Raw genomic sequence first — 19,744 nt, forward strand, 5'->3', positions numbered from 1 at the left:
GCGTCAGATGAGTGGAGCTCTGATCTCAACAAAGGTCGTGAATGTTGAGGCATGAGAGGTGAATTATGTGACAAAATTCCACATATTATAAAGAGCTGTATCTATAGATTTATGTATTGTACATCCGGCTAATAAGCAACTCCAGACACCCCATGCCTAGTGAAGAATCGCATAATAAATATTCGTGAGTTGTATATCGAGTTGCAGAGTAGCTTAGATGACTGTTGTCCATACCAAATCTGCTGGTTTAGCCGCGCGCTTCCAATTTTGCCACCGCCCATGAGCTCTCAAGCATCAATTGCGCCTCGAGCTCTCTCTTCCCTACTAAGCACTCCACTCGGTTTGAACCAAGATACCATCGCGATGTCTTCGCACAAGCATAATGAGGGCAGGGAGCCTTTGTCCAAACCAATCTCTCTATCTCTATCCAGTTCGAAAGCTCCTTCAAAAAAGACTGGTTTCAATATCCAATCCTCAAATCGCGGTCGTTCCACAAATTCCCCAGCAAATGGCCGGTCACTGCCTCGGCGACCTCATCAGCTCGGCGATGACTCCGACGAAGAGGAGACCCCCCCGGCCCACGAGGAAATTTCAGGGTTCGACACCCACACAGGTGCCGCCATTACTGCAGACGGACAGGCAGTCGCGGACGGAAAGAAGCCTCTAGTCATCCCCGTTACGAGTAAGAACAACTGGCGTGACCGAGTAGGTGTGAAAAAAGCAAGAATCTGCTGCCTAGCGAAGTGCAGGCGATGCAGGAAGCGCAAAAGAATGGACAAGCCCCTCCCGGAGAGCCTACAGTAGAGACGGACACGCCCAGCATGGCGTACGGCTTGAGCTTTGCACAGCAGTCCGCAGAAAAGGCAGATCGTGGAGCAGCAGGGGACGAAGACCAGGCCATGCCTGATGCGAAACCTGTCGAGACGAAGCCCCTCACCGACGACGAGATTGCTATGCAGGCGCTGATTCGGGAAACTACGGGTGAAAACGAAAGGAGGTCAGACCTTGTGATCGAGTCAGCTAAGCATGGAAGCAAAGGTGACGAGGAAGGACCAGTCCACAACGAGCTCGGATCTTTCCGTACAGATGTGGCATCCCGGCCGGACCCTGCTAGTTTGGACGCCTACAATGCTATTCCAGTCGAAGAATTTGGAGCCGCGCTGCTGCGAGGAATGGGGTGGAAGGATGGTCAAGCTATAGGACGAGGCAACTACAGCAGTGCCACAGCTGCAGAGAAAGCGAAAAACCCTCGTGTCCCAGAACGACGACCTGGGTTCCTCGGCATTGGCGCAAAGGATTCATCCGGTGGAAAGGGGGCCGAAACCGAGCTTGGAGCTTGGGGGAAAGCAGCTATGCGCAAAGCGTCGCGGAAACAGGGCGATGAAGACGACAAGGCTGAGGGCGTGTACATGCCTATCACAATGCGAAATAAGAAAACCGGCGAGCAACTCACCGAAGCAGAACTTGCTGCTCTACAAAAGGAGGCTAAAGCCAAGCCTTCTAAGGAAGATGACTGGCGCGAGCGACGAGATCGTAATCTTGAGAAGAGCGGTCGGGACAAGGATCGAGACCGTGAATACCGCAAACGCGACTACTACGACGATGAGGATCGTTCTAGCCGGAAGACTGGGTCCTCGCGACGTGACCGTAGTCGATCCAGTGGCCGGCAATCTTCCAGTCATTCCTCTCGATATGATGATGATGATAGAAGCAGACGGGACGACCGTTCCTATCGGGATCGAGACCACGACCGGGATCGTCGCCGGGACCGTGATGATTATAAGGACGATCGGAGGAGAGGCGAAGATCGAGAGCGGGACAGGGATCGCAGCCATCGATCTCGAGATGAGAGATACAGCAGCTCGCGGCAGTCGTCTCACTCATCTCGGAATGACCGAGACCGAGATCGTGATCGCGACTCTCGTCGGAGTCGTCGTGATGATTAGAGGTCAGATGTCCTCACTAGGGGATTAGAGGGCATCGATGCCTTTGTACAGGACAAATTGTTGCTTTTGGGGCGCTGCATATCCCCTCCATCCACTTATTTTACCACGAGACTCAACCAAATAAAGATACCCCGAACAATCAAAATATATGGCTTTGGCCAAAGGAAACTCTCCATGATACACTGTTCAATTCTATAAAGAGATGGCTTTTATCCTTCCCACCCATTGTACTCCAAGAACGAAAGCGCCAAATTCAATGTACAAACAAGGCAAAAGACTAAAGCCAGACTATGCTTCCAACATAATAACGTCCTTCTCATGCTCTTCCTCCTCACTGGCATCACCCACCGTCAAATCACGTAGTCCACCGAGTCCAACACCACCATCCATCTCACCGAGAACCCACTCCACCAGGTAGCTGTCATCAACCAGCTCCTCAACTCGGCGGTAGTGTCTTTCGGTGTACGCGGCCAATGCCTGGAGGATGTCCTTCATACCAGCCGCGGCACGACCCTCCTTTCCGCGAACGGACTGGGTCGCAAGCTCCACGAAAGTGGACGCAGGATAGGACCGGAACAGAGCATACAGGATGCGCTGTGACACGCGCGAGGTGCGTGCATTGGTGTTCCAGTCCCGGAGACGGAGTAGAAGAGTGCGCAAGTTGGCAGGGTCCAAGTTCTGCAGGACCTTGTCGATGGACGGGTTACCGGACAGACTGGCTGCAGCACGCTCGCGGTCCTCGGCCGGAACAGTTGGGTCGTCTGCGGCGTTGATGGCGGAGGTGAAGAGCGAGAGCAGTCTGCCCGGGTGGTTGAGTTGCAGGGCCAGAGTGATGGCTTCACGGTAGGCACCGGCGCGGATGTAGTTCTGCAGCTCTTGGTCCTGTTCGACGCGAGCAGAGCTGGCGTTGACAGCGGCTGTGTAAGTGGATGATGTGGTATCAGTCCAGAAGGTCACTGTTGCGTCGGCGGAACCAGAGGCAATAGCGTAGGGAGTGGTGTTGAACTTCGAAGAAACTTGCTTCACATCTGCGCGCGAGCCTGATGGGGTTGGACTAGCAAGCGCCCAGACTCGGTCGATGTGATTGTCCAGGGTGGTCTCGAGCTCGCCCGTATAAGGGGACCAGATCTTGACCAGACCATCTGCGGCAGCGGAGGCGATAAGAGGGCGGTCCTGGATAGCGTTTTTGCGTGCTGTTGCGGCCTCTTCGTCATCCTCATCCTCGTCGATTTGGTTCGAGACCTGGGGAGGTGGGAGCCAGAGGACTTTGAGAACACTGTTGGTGTGACCCTCGAAAGTCAAGAGACAGCTGTAGTCAGACAGACTCCACAGTTTGACAGTCTTGTCACCGGAGCCTGTGACTGCGAGACCACGACTCGTGCTGGTACGTGAATCTGAGTTGATGATCGGTGTACCTTGCGGGGCAAATCGCACCGACCAAACACCTCGCTTATGGCCACGGAGGACACCTACTGACGAGCCTTCGTCGGCGGCCCAGATCTTCACAGTGCGATCTTGTGATGCGGAGGCGAACAGTTCAGATGTAGAATCAATATCAATGGCATTAATATCTTTTTCGTGGGCCTTGCGAGTGTAGATTGCCTTAGGATGGTGTGGCTTTTCGCCCGTCAAAGGGGCTAACTTGCTTGTATCCCATCGCTTGATTGTGCGATCTTGCGATCCAGTAATTAGGAATGCTGGCGGGTGGTTCACGGGGTCGTTATATGCGGCACTGCCAACAGGTGGTGGGACGCGTGGTAGGGCAATTGCTCCCAATGACTCGGCGTGACCAGTGAAAATAGCAAAGCAAGTATAAGAGGATGTCTTCGGGTCAATACGCCAAAGACGGGCTGTATTGTCTTTAGCACCAGTTGCTAGCCAGTGTCCTGACCAATCTGCATCAATGCAAATGATGATATCGTCGTGGCCTTCCAGGTGTGTGACATCAGCACCAAAGTACTCCTCTCCCTGAGCTGATGGTCGATCTTCCGAAGGAGCAACCGAAACTACACGAATACTCTCAGTATTGGTGGCCAGAGCAAGCATCGATCGGTCAGGCCCAATGTAAGCCAAGTCAATAATCTCGTCGTCATTGCCGGAAATGCGGCGGATAACCGTCAATGGCTTCAAAGTTGACCCTGGCTTATAATCAGACAGCGACTCGAGCGAGTGGATCCGGAGAGTCTGGTCTGCGTGGACGGTGAGGACGAAAGGTAAGCCAGGCGAATACTGGATAGCAACGACACTTTCAAACTCCTCTCCAGCCTCTTGCTCCTCTGTGATCTCGCTTCCACGGTTGCAGTCCCAAACTCGCAATTTACCATTTTCTCCACCAATAACACACAGCCCGCTATCCGCAATGAAAGCCGCGGCCTCGACACTTTCCAGAACAGGAATGATTCTGCGAGTTTTCCAAGTACGTGCATCCCAGACGATGACAGTCTTGTCTCTGCTGGCCGAAATTAATGCGTTCTCTGACGAAGAAAAGGACAAACTGCGAACAAGTGAAACATGTGACTCGAGCGACGCGATGGACTTTCTCTTGTGCAGGTCCCATACACGCATCTTGCCATCTTCACTGCCAGATGCCAAACGGAATCCTGCAGTAGAACCTGCACGGGCAGAGCCCTCCACATCTTCATCATCTCCCGTAGCCTGTTGCCCAGACTTGTTCTTCTTAGATGACTTGGAGTCGCTGTCGGCAGAAGGGACCTCGAAAAAGCAAAGCGCGGAGATGACACCACCATGACCATGGAAAGTGTGAGTGACAAATCCGCCTCTAATATCCCAGACCTTGATTGAGCCATCAGCACCACCAGTGGCGAGTAGTGTGCCAGTAGGGTCGACAGCAATGGTCACAACGGGAGCTGTGTGAGGCTTAAGGGTTCGGAGGAGTTTTGCTTCAATGGCCTGGGAAGTCTCGTCGAAATCTGGGAGCCCGTAAATTCGCATGGACATTGAGCGCGAGCAGACAATAGCGTGTGAAGCAGAAGGCGTTACTAACCGAATTGTCAGTTATTTATTCTCGTTTCCTAGGGCATGCAATACTTACTGGCCAAGCCTGTGACAATTTCTCCATCCTACAGCGTTTATCCGGTTAGCGCTTTGTAAATTGACGAATATTCCAAGGCGACAAAACATACTCCTTCCAGGCTAGCGAGCTGGTTACCAGTCTCCAAATCGACTATCAAGGCATCCTCGCCCACGCAGCTCAGCAAGATACGCCCACTGGCATCCAGCGCGGTGCTACCGCCGGTGTAAATGGGGCGAAGCGTGCGGGACGCCTCGAAAGTGGTTTTGACGATAGCTTTCGACATGACTCTATGATATATCGGCGTAAAAAAGTAGAATTTAGCACGCCATTGGCCAGTCGAAGAGCCGTAGAGATTGAACGATCGCAAAAAACGGCAGCTCGAGCGGGCAACTTTTTTTGATGTTTGCACTGTTTGTTTGATGATAAGATATGGATGGCTTATGCCTCAGGCAAAGTAGGTGTGGCCGCATAACCACATGTACCTTCGTCCGCTGGACTTTCGTCTGACTTGTGCTTCATCGTTTACTTTTTGAATTCACAGACTCTGGGTGGTGTTGTACTGATGGTCTACTAGAAGATGATGTGGCTACATTACTAGCCCCGTGACCTTGCACGATATGGGTCGACAGGCTTATTTGAACCGGCTCGCCTTGGTAAGCTTCATCTTTACGCGCAGATTTACGCGCAAAGTTCCCCTGCACCTGTAATCCCGGATTTTTGGGTCTCTAGACTGTGACAATGTACCATGCTTTACCCCGGGAAGCCTAAAGTTTTCTGAAACCGAAGCAGTCACAACCTGGTCCTATCTCATTCTTTCTATCCGGATATACAAGCCCATCCCAAACACCTCTTGCCGTATATTTGAACTTAGTTACAACCTTGATAGTATTTTATATTAACTGATTCCAAGGGCCGGTCCCCATATGAAGCTCCCGACAATGCGGCAGTTGACCCCTCCAATCCAGTCCGACGGATCTCCAGCGTCTATGCAGACAACTACCTACAGCAGTATGATACTCGAGGCCATCCTGTTAATGCTGAGTCCAGAACCCTTGGGAAAGAACTCCGGAGAGCAAAGAATGATATTCTCTCAACAATGGGGATCGTCGTCAGTGGAGAAGACCGAAACTCTGATATTCCCAATGAGCAGCAAAAGATCAATCAGATTGCGAGTGAGAATGACTTCGGACTGGTCATAACAACTCTCGATCAGCTGTTCATCTTTTTTGGTACTTGGTGGACCTCTTCAGTCACTGGTCGAGTACAGGTAAATACAAACCTCGACTACTCTAGATGTTGATTGGGCTGACATTTGAGACTCTGCGTTTAGACTTACCGACATTATGCCCATTCCGCATTACTCAGTGTCATACAATCTGAGAGAGATACCTCAGGCATTTTTAGCTTCTATTTCTCTGGAATTCCTGCCTGGGCAATGTCCAGCGGGTTGGCTATAGCTCGTGAAACACCGCTGAAGCGTGTGTTTGTCTCTCTCCGGGACTCTGCTCAGTCTCTGACAGGCGACTCACTCGGTGTTCGTTCTCTCTTTGGGCTTCTGTATACATTGTGAGTGTATTCATCGTCCGTTCGTAGAGACAAGGCAACTAATCATGAATCAAGGGCGAGAAATTCTGTGCTCATGTTGTCTATGGAATTCTACATGTATTCCACGCTCCAATCTCTTTCCCTTGTGTCCCCGTATAGCATCCCCGGCGTGCGATTTCTGCTTCCCTTTAGCAGAGATTCTTTGCTACAGCTGCCACCCTTGCCCACTGATTTCTCCCTTCACTCAGTGGGGACCTCGCTTGTGCAATTGTTGACCTCCCCTGGCGCTTTAGTATTTCTCTATGGCTATTACTTGCGACCTGAGCTTGAAGAGCGTATCTATCGGTTGATCAGACGACACCTTCCTAAGCCATCTCTTCCTGATGAACTCTCAGTCCGCGTTGCCTTCGAAGAAAACCTGATAGAGTGGGTAGTACCTACCCTGGGCCGCAGATCAGATGAGGAACTACATCGCGCTAAGCTCACATTATTTGAGGACATCAAGTTCGAATTAGCCGTTTTTCGAAGATGGGTATCATCGCTTTTTGGACTGAGATCGAGCCAATCGGCAGAGCAGCAAGCTCTCCGGACCTTTAGAGACGAGCGGATTGAAAACCTGCGCAATTCGATTGAGTTGTTGCAAAATGAACTTGATGGAATCAACCTTGTTGCTAGACAAGGACCAAATGATTCGGTGCTCAGACCGCCGGGGATCACCCCCGATGCCCAGGTTGCCGCTCTTGCATCGCAAGCACGATCGCGATCACAGGATGCAACTAGGCCAGCGCATTTGAGCCAGGCAGAATCAGTCATTGGGTTGAATCAGGTGCTTACAAATGAAGATCGTATGTCTCAATCGCCTGGGGAAATGAGCAATGACTTTTTCTCTGAGATGGCGACTGCTGGACGAACGAGTCGTGTTTCGGCCACCTCGACCCTGCAAAACCAAACAGGCTCTTTGCAAAACGATGTGAATTTTGCTATGGACCGAGAAAGCTCACAGTCTGATACTCTCTTTTCTCCCCCATCATCACCAGACACTTCACCTCCTACATCGCCTCGTGTAAGAGCATCATTGATTCACCAAACCTCCGACGTTATCACGATGCAGCTTGAGTTGCTGAGCAATAGGAACCGCCACCCACAAATACAAGCTTCAAATCCTGCCCAGCTGAATGCACTAGCGGGCAGGAATGTGTCAGGACCAAATGCGAACCCAGACGCCATGGATAGACGATCCATAGCTGAGTTCCTTGAAGCTCTTATCTTAAGTCAGGCCCAGCGGCAGGAGCAGCAGGCGCAGAACCTAGCGGCAGCAGACACGGATGGCCTCTCAAGTATCACTGCTGGACAATCTAACACAACGCCCCAGGACTCAGGTGCCCTTGAGCTAGACCCTCGAGTTCTGGCCCCAGAAACCCAAGGCACTGAAGCTCTAACTTCAGAGTCAATCGAGGAAGGAATCGGGTCCATCGGTCCAAACATTCTTCCAGATGGTGTTGAAGAACCGGATGACGAAGAGCCACACAATGAAACAAACCCTGTCGCAAATACAGAACACAATGAAGACACTCAATCCGACACTCTCGTCCAGCCAATTCTACCTTCTTCTCTTATTCCCGGACAATCGTCAAACACATTTTCGCAAGTCCACCGCGTCACCCTTCTTTCGGCATACCCAGTGGACTCCCTCGCATCTCATCTCGCTGCTGCAATCAGCGGCATCATGCTCGCGCCCCTTGAAGCACTCTATCTTCGCTCATTGACCCGATCCTGGATCATATCACATCCATCCTCTACTATCCATCTCTCCGATGTTCACCCATCGGATCTTTGGTTTGGCGGGAGAACTTGGCCAGACATATGGGCCTATTCCTGCCGTCTCGTACTCATGAGAGGCATGCAAGTTGCGATGAGAGCCGGAATTTGGGGGTTCCTTGTAGGCTCCACGATGAGGATAGGGAGGAAATTCTGCGGCTGGGGAACCTTGTGACGAGCGCTTGTTTCTTTGGGCCGCATTAATACCTTTGTCATTCTAATATGTGTATCGTACTATTCATACTTCCATGAAACTTTTGTGCAATCACCTCCTGCGTTGCACGCTATGAAGTTCCGCGATATTCTTTTGACTATTAGCGATCTGAGGTGGAGAATACATGCAAATGATTTCCTTAAATGGATATTGAGTGATCAATAATATCATTTATCAAAATCTTCGAAGCCAGGCTGGCCCAATGGCAGAACGGAAGACTTGTGTGTAACTTCCTAAAAACAAACCACCCGAGATGCTGGCTTCTACCCTCACCCAGTCTGGGCCCAGGTCGAAGGCTTATCATTTAGACGGCTTAGAGCCTCTGGAGCCAAGTCGATATCCGTGTCGTATTTTCAACTTCCCACACACGGGTCGTGGCCTAGAGGTCGAATTCGGATTATGTTGAGGTAAGGAATCGAGAGAGAAGCCAGAGCAGAAACAAGCCTGTATTCGTGCTGATTCTATGCTTAAGAATGCCGAGAAGGACGAGGATTGCGATACATAGGTGGATATGTATAGTTGTTACTTATCGGTAAGTCCATGTGTACGACTTGATCGATAGACAAGTCGGTGCAAATCTACCGAATTTGAGGATCGGAAAGGGGTCGGTATTAAAGGTTTCAAGGCACATAGTTCCAATGGCCGGCTTCTAGGCATTGGACTGAGCAAGTGTGGCGCTATATTCGGACACAGCCGCTGCACATTAGCTCTATACTAGATTTCCTAGGGCCCTCGTTACTAAGTGTAGGTTTGCACGGAAGACTAGCTAGAAATGTTCGACTCCAAAGTAGCTTTGATGATTGGTTGGGGATCATGGTAACTACTACCAAAACTCCTTTTTCCTATGTATTTAAGGGGTAGGTAGTGTTAACATTTGGAGTTGCCAATTATGTAGAGTCATATGCACGTGGTATTCTATTTTTTTCTATTTTCCTCCCCCCCTGTGATGCAAAATTTACTGATTTTTACTGTACAGTGGGAGATAAAGAGGCAAAAGAAAACATAAAGTCGTCATTAGTTGATGGTACATTGAATTTGCTGTCAAAGGTAAAAGTGTAGGAGACGTAGAAGACATTGGTAGTTTGAAGCTCAAGCCCGATCCTCAGATATAGCTATTTTAGATCAACCAAGTCAAGCACGCTCCTTTCCTTTATTCCCTGGCACCTTGCGCCGCTCCCAGACCATAAGATATCCCTCACGAGTGAACAGCGTCTCACTTTCCGTGCGGTTGACGAACAAATCCTGAATCTCAAGCCACTCAGGACCCTGTTTTTGTTTCTCTGTGGAACCACTGTTTTTGACACGAGCATTTTCGGCCTCCATAGCTTTATCATGAAGTTGAACAAGCCATGAGACCTTTTTACTGCCACCACCTGCTCCGCCGGATGAACTTGCGGTTCCTGAAGCAGAGTTAACGCCTTTGTCCGCAGCGTCATCCATTTCACCGGGTGCGGCGATAGCGGGGTCGAGAATTATGTTTGCGACAAGATCGTAGAGGATTGGCTCGCTAGGTGACCAAACATTAGGATTTGGCTCGACATAGGGGGACATATCCAAGTTGTGCGGAGAGGGGAAGGTGACGATGGTTGGGTTTCGCTCAGAGACAAAGCGATTCTTGCTGAAGCGTTTGATATGGAAGAAAAGATAAGGAGGAAGAGGGTGAAGGAGACGGTGTCGGACACGGTGGGCCAGTTTCTCTGACGCCGTGTAGCCATTGTATTTGTTCAAGAGGGTAGTCAAGGGAACCTGTGGGATACTCGACTCCCTACTGGAAGACTGGAAGAGGGGTGTGGGTGGTAGATCCAGTGTGAGGATAAGGAATGGAGTAACCTGGCTATTGATTGTAGCTGATTCAGTGAATACCAAACGGGCATTTTGGGTGTCAGAGTGAGCTGTGATAGCTTGGCTTTCGATCCGTACACGGCCCTGAAAGGCTGCGTGAATGACACTTGTGGGTGCTGATGAGGGCTTCTTAGACCCTCCTAAGGCGAGGTGCAAGGTGTTTAAGAACCAAGACAAGAAGTCCACGGGATCTGCCTGGTTGGTGAGAGTGAACCGTTTCGAGGATCGTACGGCAATCTCTTGAAGTAACTCGTGCGGAGACACATGTGATCGGAATGCCTTTGGATTCCATAACTTGCGCACGAGTGTGCTGAAACGAAGGATTATCTCTGGTGTGCCAGGTGTAGGGAACTCGTGGAGGAGGAAGAAATTGCGAATTGGCAAAACATGCGCCAATAGTTGAGCTACTACATTGACGTAGTCGTTGGCTTTGATGTTGTTCATGCCGACAAAGCCTGGAGAAGACAATTAGCCAAAAGAGAGCAATATTATCATGATGGAGATTCTTACCTGGTCTGTACCTAGCTCCAGAAAGGTCCCAGGCATCATGCACTTCCTTATCAAGCTTGACCACTTGGCTTTTTGTGTAGTGTGGATCAACCACATATTTGATATCCTCCAAGCTCTTGTTGTTCACTTCGTATCCTTCAGGCAAAACATAGACCCTCTTTGTGCCAATGTTGATGAAAACGTGGTGTCCAACTTCAAGGGCGTGAAAATATGCATGCGATTTGGGACCACGACCCTGGAAGTATTTACCGCAAACAAGACATGCGTACACATTGACATTTGACAAACTGATGGAGCATAGTTTCTCGAAGTCGAAATCCAGGATTCCACGGTTGATTGTGTCGAGGTAGAGGTCGCCGTAGCCTTCCATGGGAGCACTTTGCCGCTTTGGGGCGCTGAGTACAGGTGCATCTTCGTCAATATCCAAGAGCCTAGAGGGATCTTTCTCACCCTCCTCGAGCTCCTCTGCTTCTATTTCAGCTGCTCCCAGGATATCCACATTGCGATCATCCTGTCTCAGCTCTTCGCTTTGCAACGCGGGCACTGCGCTGTCGGGGAAGTCGGGATCGTCTTCCTCGACGCGCACCTTTTTCGATACAGGTGAGCCAGAGAAGTCTTGCTCCAAGGGGAGCTCTGCGTGTCTTTTCGACATTGTGAGATGGTTTGAATCAAGAACTGGTGACTTTCTGAGAGCTCGGAATGCGACTCATTTGCAAACAAGTCAAACAGCAACGGACAATCTTAGGCGGTGTGCATTCTGCAATACAAGACGCTGTTCATTCAAGTGATCATAGGGCTATATTTGCCTATTGTTTATTCACTATTCAGGAATCTACTCCTTACTTAACATCCAAGCTTACTACAGCCTAAATCATGTCGACTGTTCGACTATCTTGGAATCAAAGAAAAACGTCATAAGATGTGATACAACAAACGCCGTGGTATGTTGACCTTCAAGCACTCCGGACCACCTTGTCGTTGTCCACGGGAACTATTTCCACACCATCCTTTGTCACAACCTTCACCAGCATCTATGGATATTGTGTCAGAATATCGGCATTTGAGGATAGCTTCTTTCAAAACTTACTCCTTTGTAGTCAATGGGTAGTCTGCGCTTCAGCTCGTCTGTGCACAGGGTAAGAAGGGCAAGGCCCTCCTCGAGGGAGCAGTCGGGGTGGTGGTGTTTGTCAAGGATAGAGAGGCAGTAGTATCTGGCAAAATCAGCGTCAGTCACCCTTTGCAGGTACTTTCATATCGTCTGTCAAGACGGGGCATGAAACATACTGGGCATAGCCATGAGCAGCATATGGTAGGGGCGCCAACGACGCCAGATAATCAACCCAGTAAAGGTGAGGCTTCTCAGTGACCGGATCTATACCACCTAGCAGCAGGTTTACTGTGTAGGGAGTCCGTGAGCGCAAGCTGCGCGCCAATTCTCCCCGGACGAAATTGGCAACGGCGGAGGGGCTGAGCTCGGTGTCATTGCGCATGCTGTAGAGCGCAGCATTGGCTTGGATGTATTCGGCAAATTGAACTAGCATAGGTATCCCATTAGCATCTTGTTTATCTCGCCAAAGAAGGAGCTACATACCGGTATCTCCAGACTCTCCGGAGAAGGCCATCACTGTGTGCTTGTTCAACTGTCGTGTCTTATCATCTTCAGCCTTGAGGACTGTCGGGCCTCTCATTGCAGCCTTCGATGCAGCAAGAATGACGAAGTCCTTGCCGGCGATACCCAAAAGAACCTCCCTAGCAAGCTGTTAATGACCTATCATAGATGTGAGATCACCAAAAACTCACATGTTTGCAGAATGAGAGATAAATAAAAAAAATTAACAAGCAGGTAGATGATCAAAGAAGGCGAAGGGTAGTAGTGATTAAGTGAGGAGGACCGCGCGGTGAGCTTGACGCCTGGAGCTCCCGTGAGGTCAGCTACCCGCTGAGTCAGCCGCCGCTTAGCGCTTTTTTTTTCTGCCGAAAAAAAGTTGAAGTTTTGATCTCCGCAGTCCGAGTCTTTCGAGAACGCCATACATTCGATTTTTCTAATACAGAGATCAAGAACAGACAGGCAGCAAGACGTCGCCATGTCGTCCTTTTTCACTGTACCCAATTCCCAGCGCAAGAGAAAGAGAGATGACCGCGCCGGAGCCCCAGGATCAAAAAAACGAGGCGTAGATGCCAAAACCGACGGTGGTCGACGCACCAAAGAGAGAGAGGATTCAATTTCAGGCAGTGACTTGGATGAAGATGCTGCAATCGATACGGCAGAGTCAGGCGACGAAAGCGGATCGGACTCAGAAGACGGCGAAACCGCGGCGGACCGAAGATTGAAACTCGCTGAACGCTACCTGGGTAACATCCAAGAAGAAGTCGACGAAGCTGGGTTTGATGCCGCAGATATCGACCGAGACTTGATTGCGGAACGACTGAAGAAGGACGTTGATGAGTTCAAAGGACGGACGTTCCGTCAAATCGCTGCGAAACTATCCGTTCCAACGGCGCCCCATTCCTTTTTCCGCTCAGATACCCAGTCCAACACTGCCATCGCAGTTCACCCGCCATTTGTATACATTGTTTCGAAAGATAAGACTTTGACCAAGTGGGAATTGGCTACACCCGGTGTCCCAGGCTCTACAGAATCGAATGGCGATAATGATACATCCAAGCGGCCTCCGCGTCCCCAGCGCAAGAAGCCCAAGCGTGTGAAGTATGCTCGGGGTATGCGCAAAGTTGGTGAATCAGGCGAGGATCAAGGACACACAGGAAGCATCCTATCTGTTGCTGTTTCACCTTCTGGAAAATTCGTGGCCACCGGTGGAGCAGACAATAAACTTATCATCTGGGACGCAGAGACCTTGACGCCAAGCAAGACCTTCTTGCACCACAGAGACTCGGTTTGCACCTTGTCTTTCGCACGCCATATCTCAACGATGAGCTCAGGAGAGCAGTTGTTCTCCGGCTCTTACGACCGTACAATTAAAACATGGTCCATCAGCGGTGCGGGCCACGCCTACGTCGAAACCCTCTTCGGCCACCAGGATCACGTCACCGGAATTGCTGCCATGACCATTGATGAATGTGTCAGTGTTGGCGCTCGGGATCGTACCGCCCGTCTGTGGAAGGTTGTCGATGAAACACAGCTTGTGTTCCGTGGTGGCGCCTCTAGAAACGCCCCTTACCACGAGAGCAATATCGACTGCATTGCCCCGCTTCCACCCACTCACTTTGTCACTGGCTCAGATTCCGGCTCCCTCTGCCTTTGGTCGATCCACAAGAAGAAGCCACTCTATACCGTCCGTCTTGCTCACGGTTTGGACCCGATCCCCCCTCTGGATGTGTTATCGCCCGAGGCAGACGAGGCGACTGCCGCCCACAACACACGCCATATGCGACCCATGCCTCGCTGGATCACCGCTCTCGCTACTCTACCCGGCACCGACGTTGTCCTCAGTGGCAGCTGGGACGGTTTCATCCGCGCATGGCGCGTCTCAGAAGATAAAAAGACACTCATCGCTCTGGGTCCCATCGGTGCAGGCTTAACTGGTACCGCGACACCAGAGACCCCCTCGCAGCAACTCAACCAGACTCTTGCTCTTGATGCCACCCCTGCGGCGGATCAAAAAGAACCAGAGCCTTTGATTAAGGGTGTCATCAACGACATCGCGGTCTTCGAACGACGCCCTGAATCCGATATGCCTGGTGCAGAAAAACATAAGTCTGAGACCGAGCAAGAACCTCGTGGTTTGTCCATTGTCGCCGCTATCGGCAAGGAGCACCGCTTGGCTCGCTGGAAGTGCTTCAACAACAATTTCTATGAGGGCACCACTGCGGGAGGCCGCAATGGTGCGGTTGTCTTCGAAGTCCCGTTTGTTACTAATGACACTGTGAAGGCTGATGTATAAATTTTGTTCATAATCTGTCTCAATCTTGGTCATTGACCGAGAGTAAAATGGGGAGCGTTGCTCGGGTTCAGGTGTATGGAGTCACATCTGTGTATTTTACTATTTTGCATATGTACCGGATATCTTCAATGCGTTGAAGTATTCAATCATATTCTTTCATGCAATGTCGTCCCTGAAGCGTAAGATTCGTGGTCAAAGCGAACGAACATAAAAGCTATATAGATTGCACGCTTTTATAACCTTGGTTCCCCCCCGATCCCGCAACATTTTTTGTCGCAACCAATAGCCAAGATTCCTAGGATTCTGCGTCTGCGTTATATGGAGTTTCTTTGCTTGTGAATAGGGTGTCCACCAGGTAGATCAGTAGTATGTGTATCTAGTTACTTTGAATGGGCTCGTGGTCTGTTGTAGGTACATGAAATTATCATATCAGTAGTGACAAACACCAAGCAAGATAGAACGCTCTACTAGTCTGGTGAGAGAACACAATATGAGAGCCGAGGGCTTATATGGCCGAGCCTGGTGGCTTTTTTCATGGATTTGATGGATTTCGTGGTCACACTTTATTGAGTTACAAGATATCCAATTCTTCGACTTCACAAAGAGCGAGAGAAGGGATCAAAATCGATTTAAAAAAAAACGATAAGAAGGGGTATTCGTAGAGTACGGCTAAACCAGTAGGAAACAAAGCATGAAGACACGTAAGATCCAGCCGTTGAAGGCATCGAAAGTGAGGGAAAAAGAGATAAATGTCTTCTTTTCGATATAAAAATGAAGACAAAACGCCAACCATGTCCACAGTCCTCTTAGCATTACCCAAGCGCCGCGCTGAAGCCAAAACAAAACATTAAGCAAGCAGATGAAATGCGAAAGCATATACCGCATCGGCAGTTCGAAGATATTTTTTTTCTTAATATGGAGAGAATCTGGCACGTCGCCTCTGTGTGGTTCTTCTCACTGGACCGACGGGCTGATCGTCGTCGGAATCATCAAGGTTGATCACCTCATGAGCAGTGGTCCCGTGTTGGATGGGACGGCGTGCACTGGATCTTCCAGACCTAATAGGTGGCGAGGATTCCTCTTCTTCAGATGAGTCAGGAATTTGTATTGGAGGCCTCGCCGCAAGCCATGGAGCATCGCTGGGGGCCTGGAACCAGGGGGATTGGCGTGGATATTGTGAATTAGCTTGACGAGGCGGCGCAGTCTGAATTGCGTCTTCGTCAGATTCGGATTCATTTGAGTCTTCATCGACCATCTCTCTATCGTCCGATTCCGCTGAAAGTTCCTCTCCCTCTTCCTCCTCCTCATCATCTGAAGCCTCGTCGTCAAAGTAAGGTGTGGTATTTCTGTAATTGAGCCCAATCGGTGGGTGATGGTGATCACCTTGTACATCATCTACAACGGTGCCAGTGGAACGGTCTGATTCCGATTCATACATATCGCCACTCTGATTTTCAATGAAAGAACTCGTGGGCGGATGATCGTTTTCAGCATCGATGAATGAGTCTAATTCGTCATACTCATTCTCTTCTTCATCTTCCTCTTCTTCGTCGTATTCACTCCCATTGGTGTTACCTGAAGCGAGATAGTTACCAGGATCCACTAGGCCCCCTGGGGGCATTGGGATCATAGCAGGTCCGCTATCCATCAAGTTTTCGAGCCGATCAAAAAATCGGCCAGGCGCTACGCCTGGAGGCCAGTTATTGCGTGCAGGGAAGGGAGACCGATACCATTGAAGCGCAAAGTTGCCCCAAACGCCATCATGGTCCTCGATGTCGTCAAAGTGGTCAGATTCCCCTGCTTCGCCCTCATCCTCATCCTCGTCTGCGCCATCATCCAGCGAGTCTAGGTCAGTCTCACTGTAGTCAGCTGACCCACTGTCGTCTGTATCCTCGGAATCAGGCCGGTATCGGTAGCCGCATCCTGCACAATTGTCTTCTTCAAGTTCCCATGAGCAGAGCGGACATCGGACCACTCCATCATGCGGGTCAGTGATAGGTTTGAGCCGGGGTTCTTTCGGCTTGAAAAGTCCTCCGAACAGGCCTCCTTCTGTTGGATGGCTATTAGCCTTGTCCAGGTCCAATCTTTCCGCTTCGTCCCTTTGATTCTTTGAGTGTTCCATAGTCGTTTCCCCTTTGTCTAAAAGCTCAGCTCGCCCTGTGAACATCTGCACAACTGCCCGGACCTATGACATGAGAGAGATGTCAGTACAATAAAACGAATTGAAGATTGTTGAAACTCACCAAATAAGCTGGTGCTGGTTGTGTTTTGACGGGTGCTCGGCAATCCGGGCATGTTCGCTTTGATCTTCCACCAGCAAACCATGATGATAGACACTATGTGAAGAATTTTGGTCAGAGACTGGTATTAACAAAATATTTAAATAGTATTGAAACTCACTGAATAGCAGAAAGTGTGCCCACAGGCGATAGTGAACGGTTCGTAAAGAGGACGGATGCATATACCACACTGTATCAGAGTGCGAATATCATCGATATGGCCTTGGAGGGTGTTGACTAGCTATATAGCACGCGTCAGTCTCTAGTGCTCGGTCACTTCAGACGTGGGATTTGACTTACCCCCGATGCCTCGGCCCCAGAACCACTTCTAGCCGCCATTTTGACTTTCTGGGGCTTGTCAGGAGCTGTAATTCCCACACCAGGAGCGTTTCCCATTAACCCAAGTACGTTTGAGGCGTCTTGGAGCGAATGCGCGAGTACCGACGGGATGCGGTGGGGGTGTCCCGGAGAGTAAAAGTTTCGCGAAGTGGCAAGATGCGATCAACAAGTTTTCGCAAAGCCAGCTTTAGGAAGCCAAAGAGCACTGCCAGGATAGTAGGACGGTCTGGGATTGAGATGAAGGTACAAGGAAGTGCAATAATATGATCCAGATTCTTCAAGTCAGAGGGTAGATGTTTTGGTGGCCTCAGGCAAAGAAATCACATAATCAGGAGGAAGGGGGCCATAGGGAGCTTTGAACAACTTTGGAAGTGACTTGTCACCTTCTTTCATCACTGTCATACAGTCACTTGATCTGGACTCGTTGAGCTTGCTCAAAGATCATTATTGTGGAAATAATCTGCATTCACGCAACTGTACACCTCTACTCCGTACCAGTGAGGGACTTGTTTCTTATGACACAAAGATGTCGCGCAGTTGCTGGCTTCCCTTTCCCTTGAATCCTAAAATGAGACTAGGTAAATCAATAATGATATATCTGTCTGTTCAATGATATAGCTGATCAAAGTATATTTGGCCTCACTTTCACATCTGGGTCTTGCTTCAGCCGATTCATCTACAAGTCGTACATCTCTTGATACATCTCTATTTAACATTAATAAAAGCTCATAAAGCAAAGCTTGAGATCTTCCAAGGTCTCTTATGAGACTTTGGAGCTCTTACATCTCCATTTTTTTCTGAATGAGGACCCCATTCCTTTCATAACAATATCCGAGTGGCTGTCTACTCTATATCTCTTCCAAGATGCATTATCACGAGAGTTCCTCTGCTATTCATTGGCATTTCTTCCTCGTTGCTTCTCAGACCCTGCCGCTTTCTGATCGCTGAATAGAACTGAGCACGTCGATAAATCCATCAAAAATGGCAATTGGACCATTTTGTCTGCATTATAAAAAGGCAATAAATTGATTATATCCCAATATATTGTCTCTTGTCTCAAAGCAATGGAATTTAGGAAGTTTGGCTGTGCTCACTTGTGAGTTACCGCGAAATCCTGAGTGCATATTTCGGTACAAAATGCCCTCAATTCACCGAGTACTCGCACTGCAAGAGCGCTGTGATCTTTGATATACTCAAAAAATGAGAAACAAGTTTGTATTCTGTCAATATGCTCCTCTGCTGCATTTGAGTCAAGATGTTTTGCCTCTGTTGCAAGAGTCAAGGCAGCAGAAAATAGGGCAGAGGTTGTTGCCCTGGCACGAGGAGAGAAGAAGTGAAATGATTAGTCAAGCAAGACTAATGAAAGCAGAAGGAGGACTAGGACTCACCATGGGCGATGGCGTGCTAACACAACCTTGTGTTGCTTGACCATGGACACAATCGTGTTGGCCGAGTCTAGACAGATTGCCTTTGACCTTGCAAGAAGGATATCCGAAGAGGAGGCCCAGCGATGTTGTAGGGCTCGGTTGATCTTCATTCGATAGAACAAGAATGACAGAGATAGTGTGGTTTGTTGCCAGAGTACCCAGGGTGGGTATTGTTTTCCATCTTTGGCAGGTCCCCCAGAGAACTCGAGAAGATGGGATGGCAATTGTGAGATGATATTCGCTAGGGCCTCGTCCGTTGCCAGAACAAGGTCTTCAAGAAGATTACCTCCACCCTGATGTTCAATGGTTCCCATCTGGATTTGGAAGCGATAGTTCGACTTTGCTAACAAGATCATAGCATTGTGATAATCCACCGGACGGGGCCTCTTGAATGCCAAATTTGGCTCGTCAATGTTCCAGCTCAAATGTTTGCAGATGAACTGCAAAATGAATCCAGGAAGTCCATATAAAGCCATGATGCAATATAGCATCACTGCACTCTTTGCTCGGCATCCATATGTCTGTTCGATTCCGCACCTTCTGACGATAATCGCTTTTGCCATGTTGCAAATTCACCTGGTTTTCAAGCAATTCAATAGAGCTTTCCTGCTTTGGGTGTAGAGAAAAAGCCAATTCTTTCTGTGTTAATGGGTTTGTTTTGAATAGCTCGGCTTTCAGTCGCTTGTTTTCTTGTTCAAGTTGGAGATACGATAGAACTGGCTCTTTCTGCTTTGCACTGTCTCTATTTAGCACTAGCTTCTGCATCGTGTTGCTTGACACACCTAGTAACTCGGCCTCTGACGTTGACGACTTCTCTTGCGCACGTACTTTCAAGGCCTCTTGCAAGACAAGTCCCACATGGGACCTGCTTGTCGCATCTCACCCGGC

The 19,744-nt window shown here is 49.5% G+C and overlaps 8 protein-coding genes across 8 annotated transcripts; 3 read left to right on the forward strand and 5 right to left on the reverse strand.

Moving 5' to 3' along the window:
* Positions 1 to 279: 279 nt before the first annotated feature.
* Positions 280 to 1,946, forward strand: spp2 (spliceosome ATPase-activating subunit SPP2; the record flags this gene model as incomplete). The annotated part of the gene is made up of 2 exons (XM_056675463.1): positions 280 to 705; positions 750 to 1,946. The coding sequence occupies 2 exons, from the start codon at positions 280 to 282 to the stop codon at positions 1,944 to 1,946; spliced, it is 1,623 nt and encodes a 540-aa protein (XP_056535988.1).
* Positions 1,947 to 2,234: 288 nt separating this feature from the next.
* Positions 2,235 to 5,263, reverse strand: N7500_004318 (U3 snoRNA-associated protein UTP13; the record flags this gene model as incomplete). Its single annotated transcript, XM_056675464.1, has 3 exons — positions 2,235 to 4,945; positions 4,999 to 5,026; positions 5,090 to 5,263. The coding sequence occupies 3 exons, from the start codon at positions 5,261 to 5,263 to the stop codon at positions 2,235 to 2,237; spliced, it is 2,913 nt and encodes a 970-aa protein (XP_056535989.1).
* Positions 5,264 to 5,597: 334 nt separating this feature from the next.
* On the forward strand, positions 5,598 to 8,518 carry N7500_004319 (uncharacterized protein; the record flags this gene model as incomplete). The annotated part of the gene is made up of 4 exons (XM_056675465.1): positions 5,598 to 5,633; positions 5,891 to 6,247; positions 6,311 to 6,546; positions 6,601 to 8,518. 4 exons carry the CDS (start codon positions 5,598 to 5,600, stop codon positions 8,516 to 8,518), a joined length of 2,547 nt encoding a protein of 848 aa, XP_056535990.1.
* A 1,170-nt stretch (positions 8,519 to 9,688) lies between these two features.
* On the reverse strand, positions 9,689 to 11,561 carry N7500_004320 (ubiquitin carboxyl-terminal hydrolase family protein; the record flags this gene model as incomplete). Its single annotated transcript, XM_056675466.1, has 2 exons — positions 9,689 to 10,854; positions 10,910 to 11,561. The coding sequence occupies 2 exons, from the start codon at positions 11,559 to 11,561 to the stop codon at positions 9,689 to 9,691; spliced, it is 1,818 nt and encodes a 605-aa protein (XP_056535991.1).
* A 301-nt stretch (positions 11,562 to 11,862) lies between these two features.
* On the reverse strand, positions 11,863 to 12,597 carry pre1 (proteasome core particle subunit beta 4; the record flags this gene model as incomplete). Its single annotated transcript, XM_056675467.1, has 4 exons — positions 11,863 to 11,940; positions 11,997 to 12,120; positions 12,194 to 12,443; positions 12,501 to 12,597. 4 exons carry the CDS (start codon positions 12,595 to 12,597, stop codon positions 11,863 to 11,865), a joined length of 549 nt encoding a protein of 182 aa, XP_056535992.1.
* Positions 12,598 to 12,993: 396 nt separating this feature from the next.
* On the forward strand, positions 12,994 to 14,811 carry N7500_004322 (ribosomal RNA-processing protein RRP9; the record flags this gene model as incomplete). The annotated part of the gene is made up of 1 exon (XM_056675468.1): positions 12,994 to 14,811. The coding sequence occupies one exon, from the start codon at positions 12,994 to 12,996 to the stop codon at positions 14,809 to 14,811; it is 1,818 nt and encodes a 605-aa protein (XP_056535993.1).
* Positions 14,812 to 15,721: 910 nt separating this feature from the next.
* N7500_004323 (uncharacterized protein) lies at positions 15,722 to 17,486 on the reverse strand (the record flags this gene model as incomplete). Its single annotated transcript, XM_056675469.1, has 4 exons — positions 15,722 to 16,996; positions 17,055 to 17,147; positions 17,212 to 17,331; positions 17,391 to 17,486. The coding sequence occupies 4 exons, from the start codon at positions 17,484 to 17,486 to the stop codon at positions 15,722 to 15,724; spliced, it is 1,584 nt and encodes a 527-aa protein (XP_056535994.1).
* A 1,033-nt stretch (positions 17,487 to 18,519) lies between these two features.
* Positions 18,520 to 19,332, reverse strand: N7500_004324 (fungal specific transcription factor domain-containing protein; the record flags this gene model as incomplete). The annotated part of the gene is made up of 2 exons (XM_056675470.1): positions 18,520 to 18,742; positions 18,818 to 19,332. 2 exons carry the CDS (start codon positions 19,330 to 19,332, stop codon positions 18,520 to 18,522), a joined length of 738 nt encoding a protein of 245 aa, XP_056535995.1.
* Positions 19,333 to 19,744: the final 412 nt, after the last annotated feature.

The sequence above is a fragment of the Penicillium coprophilum genome (assembly GCF_028826855.1).
Source record: "Penicillium coprophilum strain IBT 35676 chromosome Unknown utg000002l_segment0_segment1, whole genome shotgun sequence".
NCBI classification, from domain to species: Eukaryota; Fungi; Ascomycota; class Eurotiomycetes; order Eurotiales; family Aspergillaceae; genus Penicillium; species Penicillium coprophilum.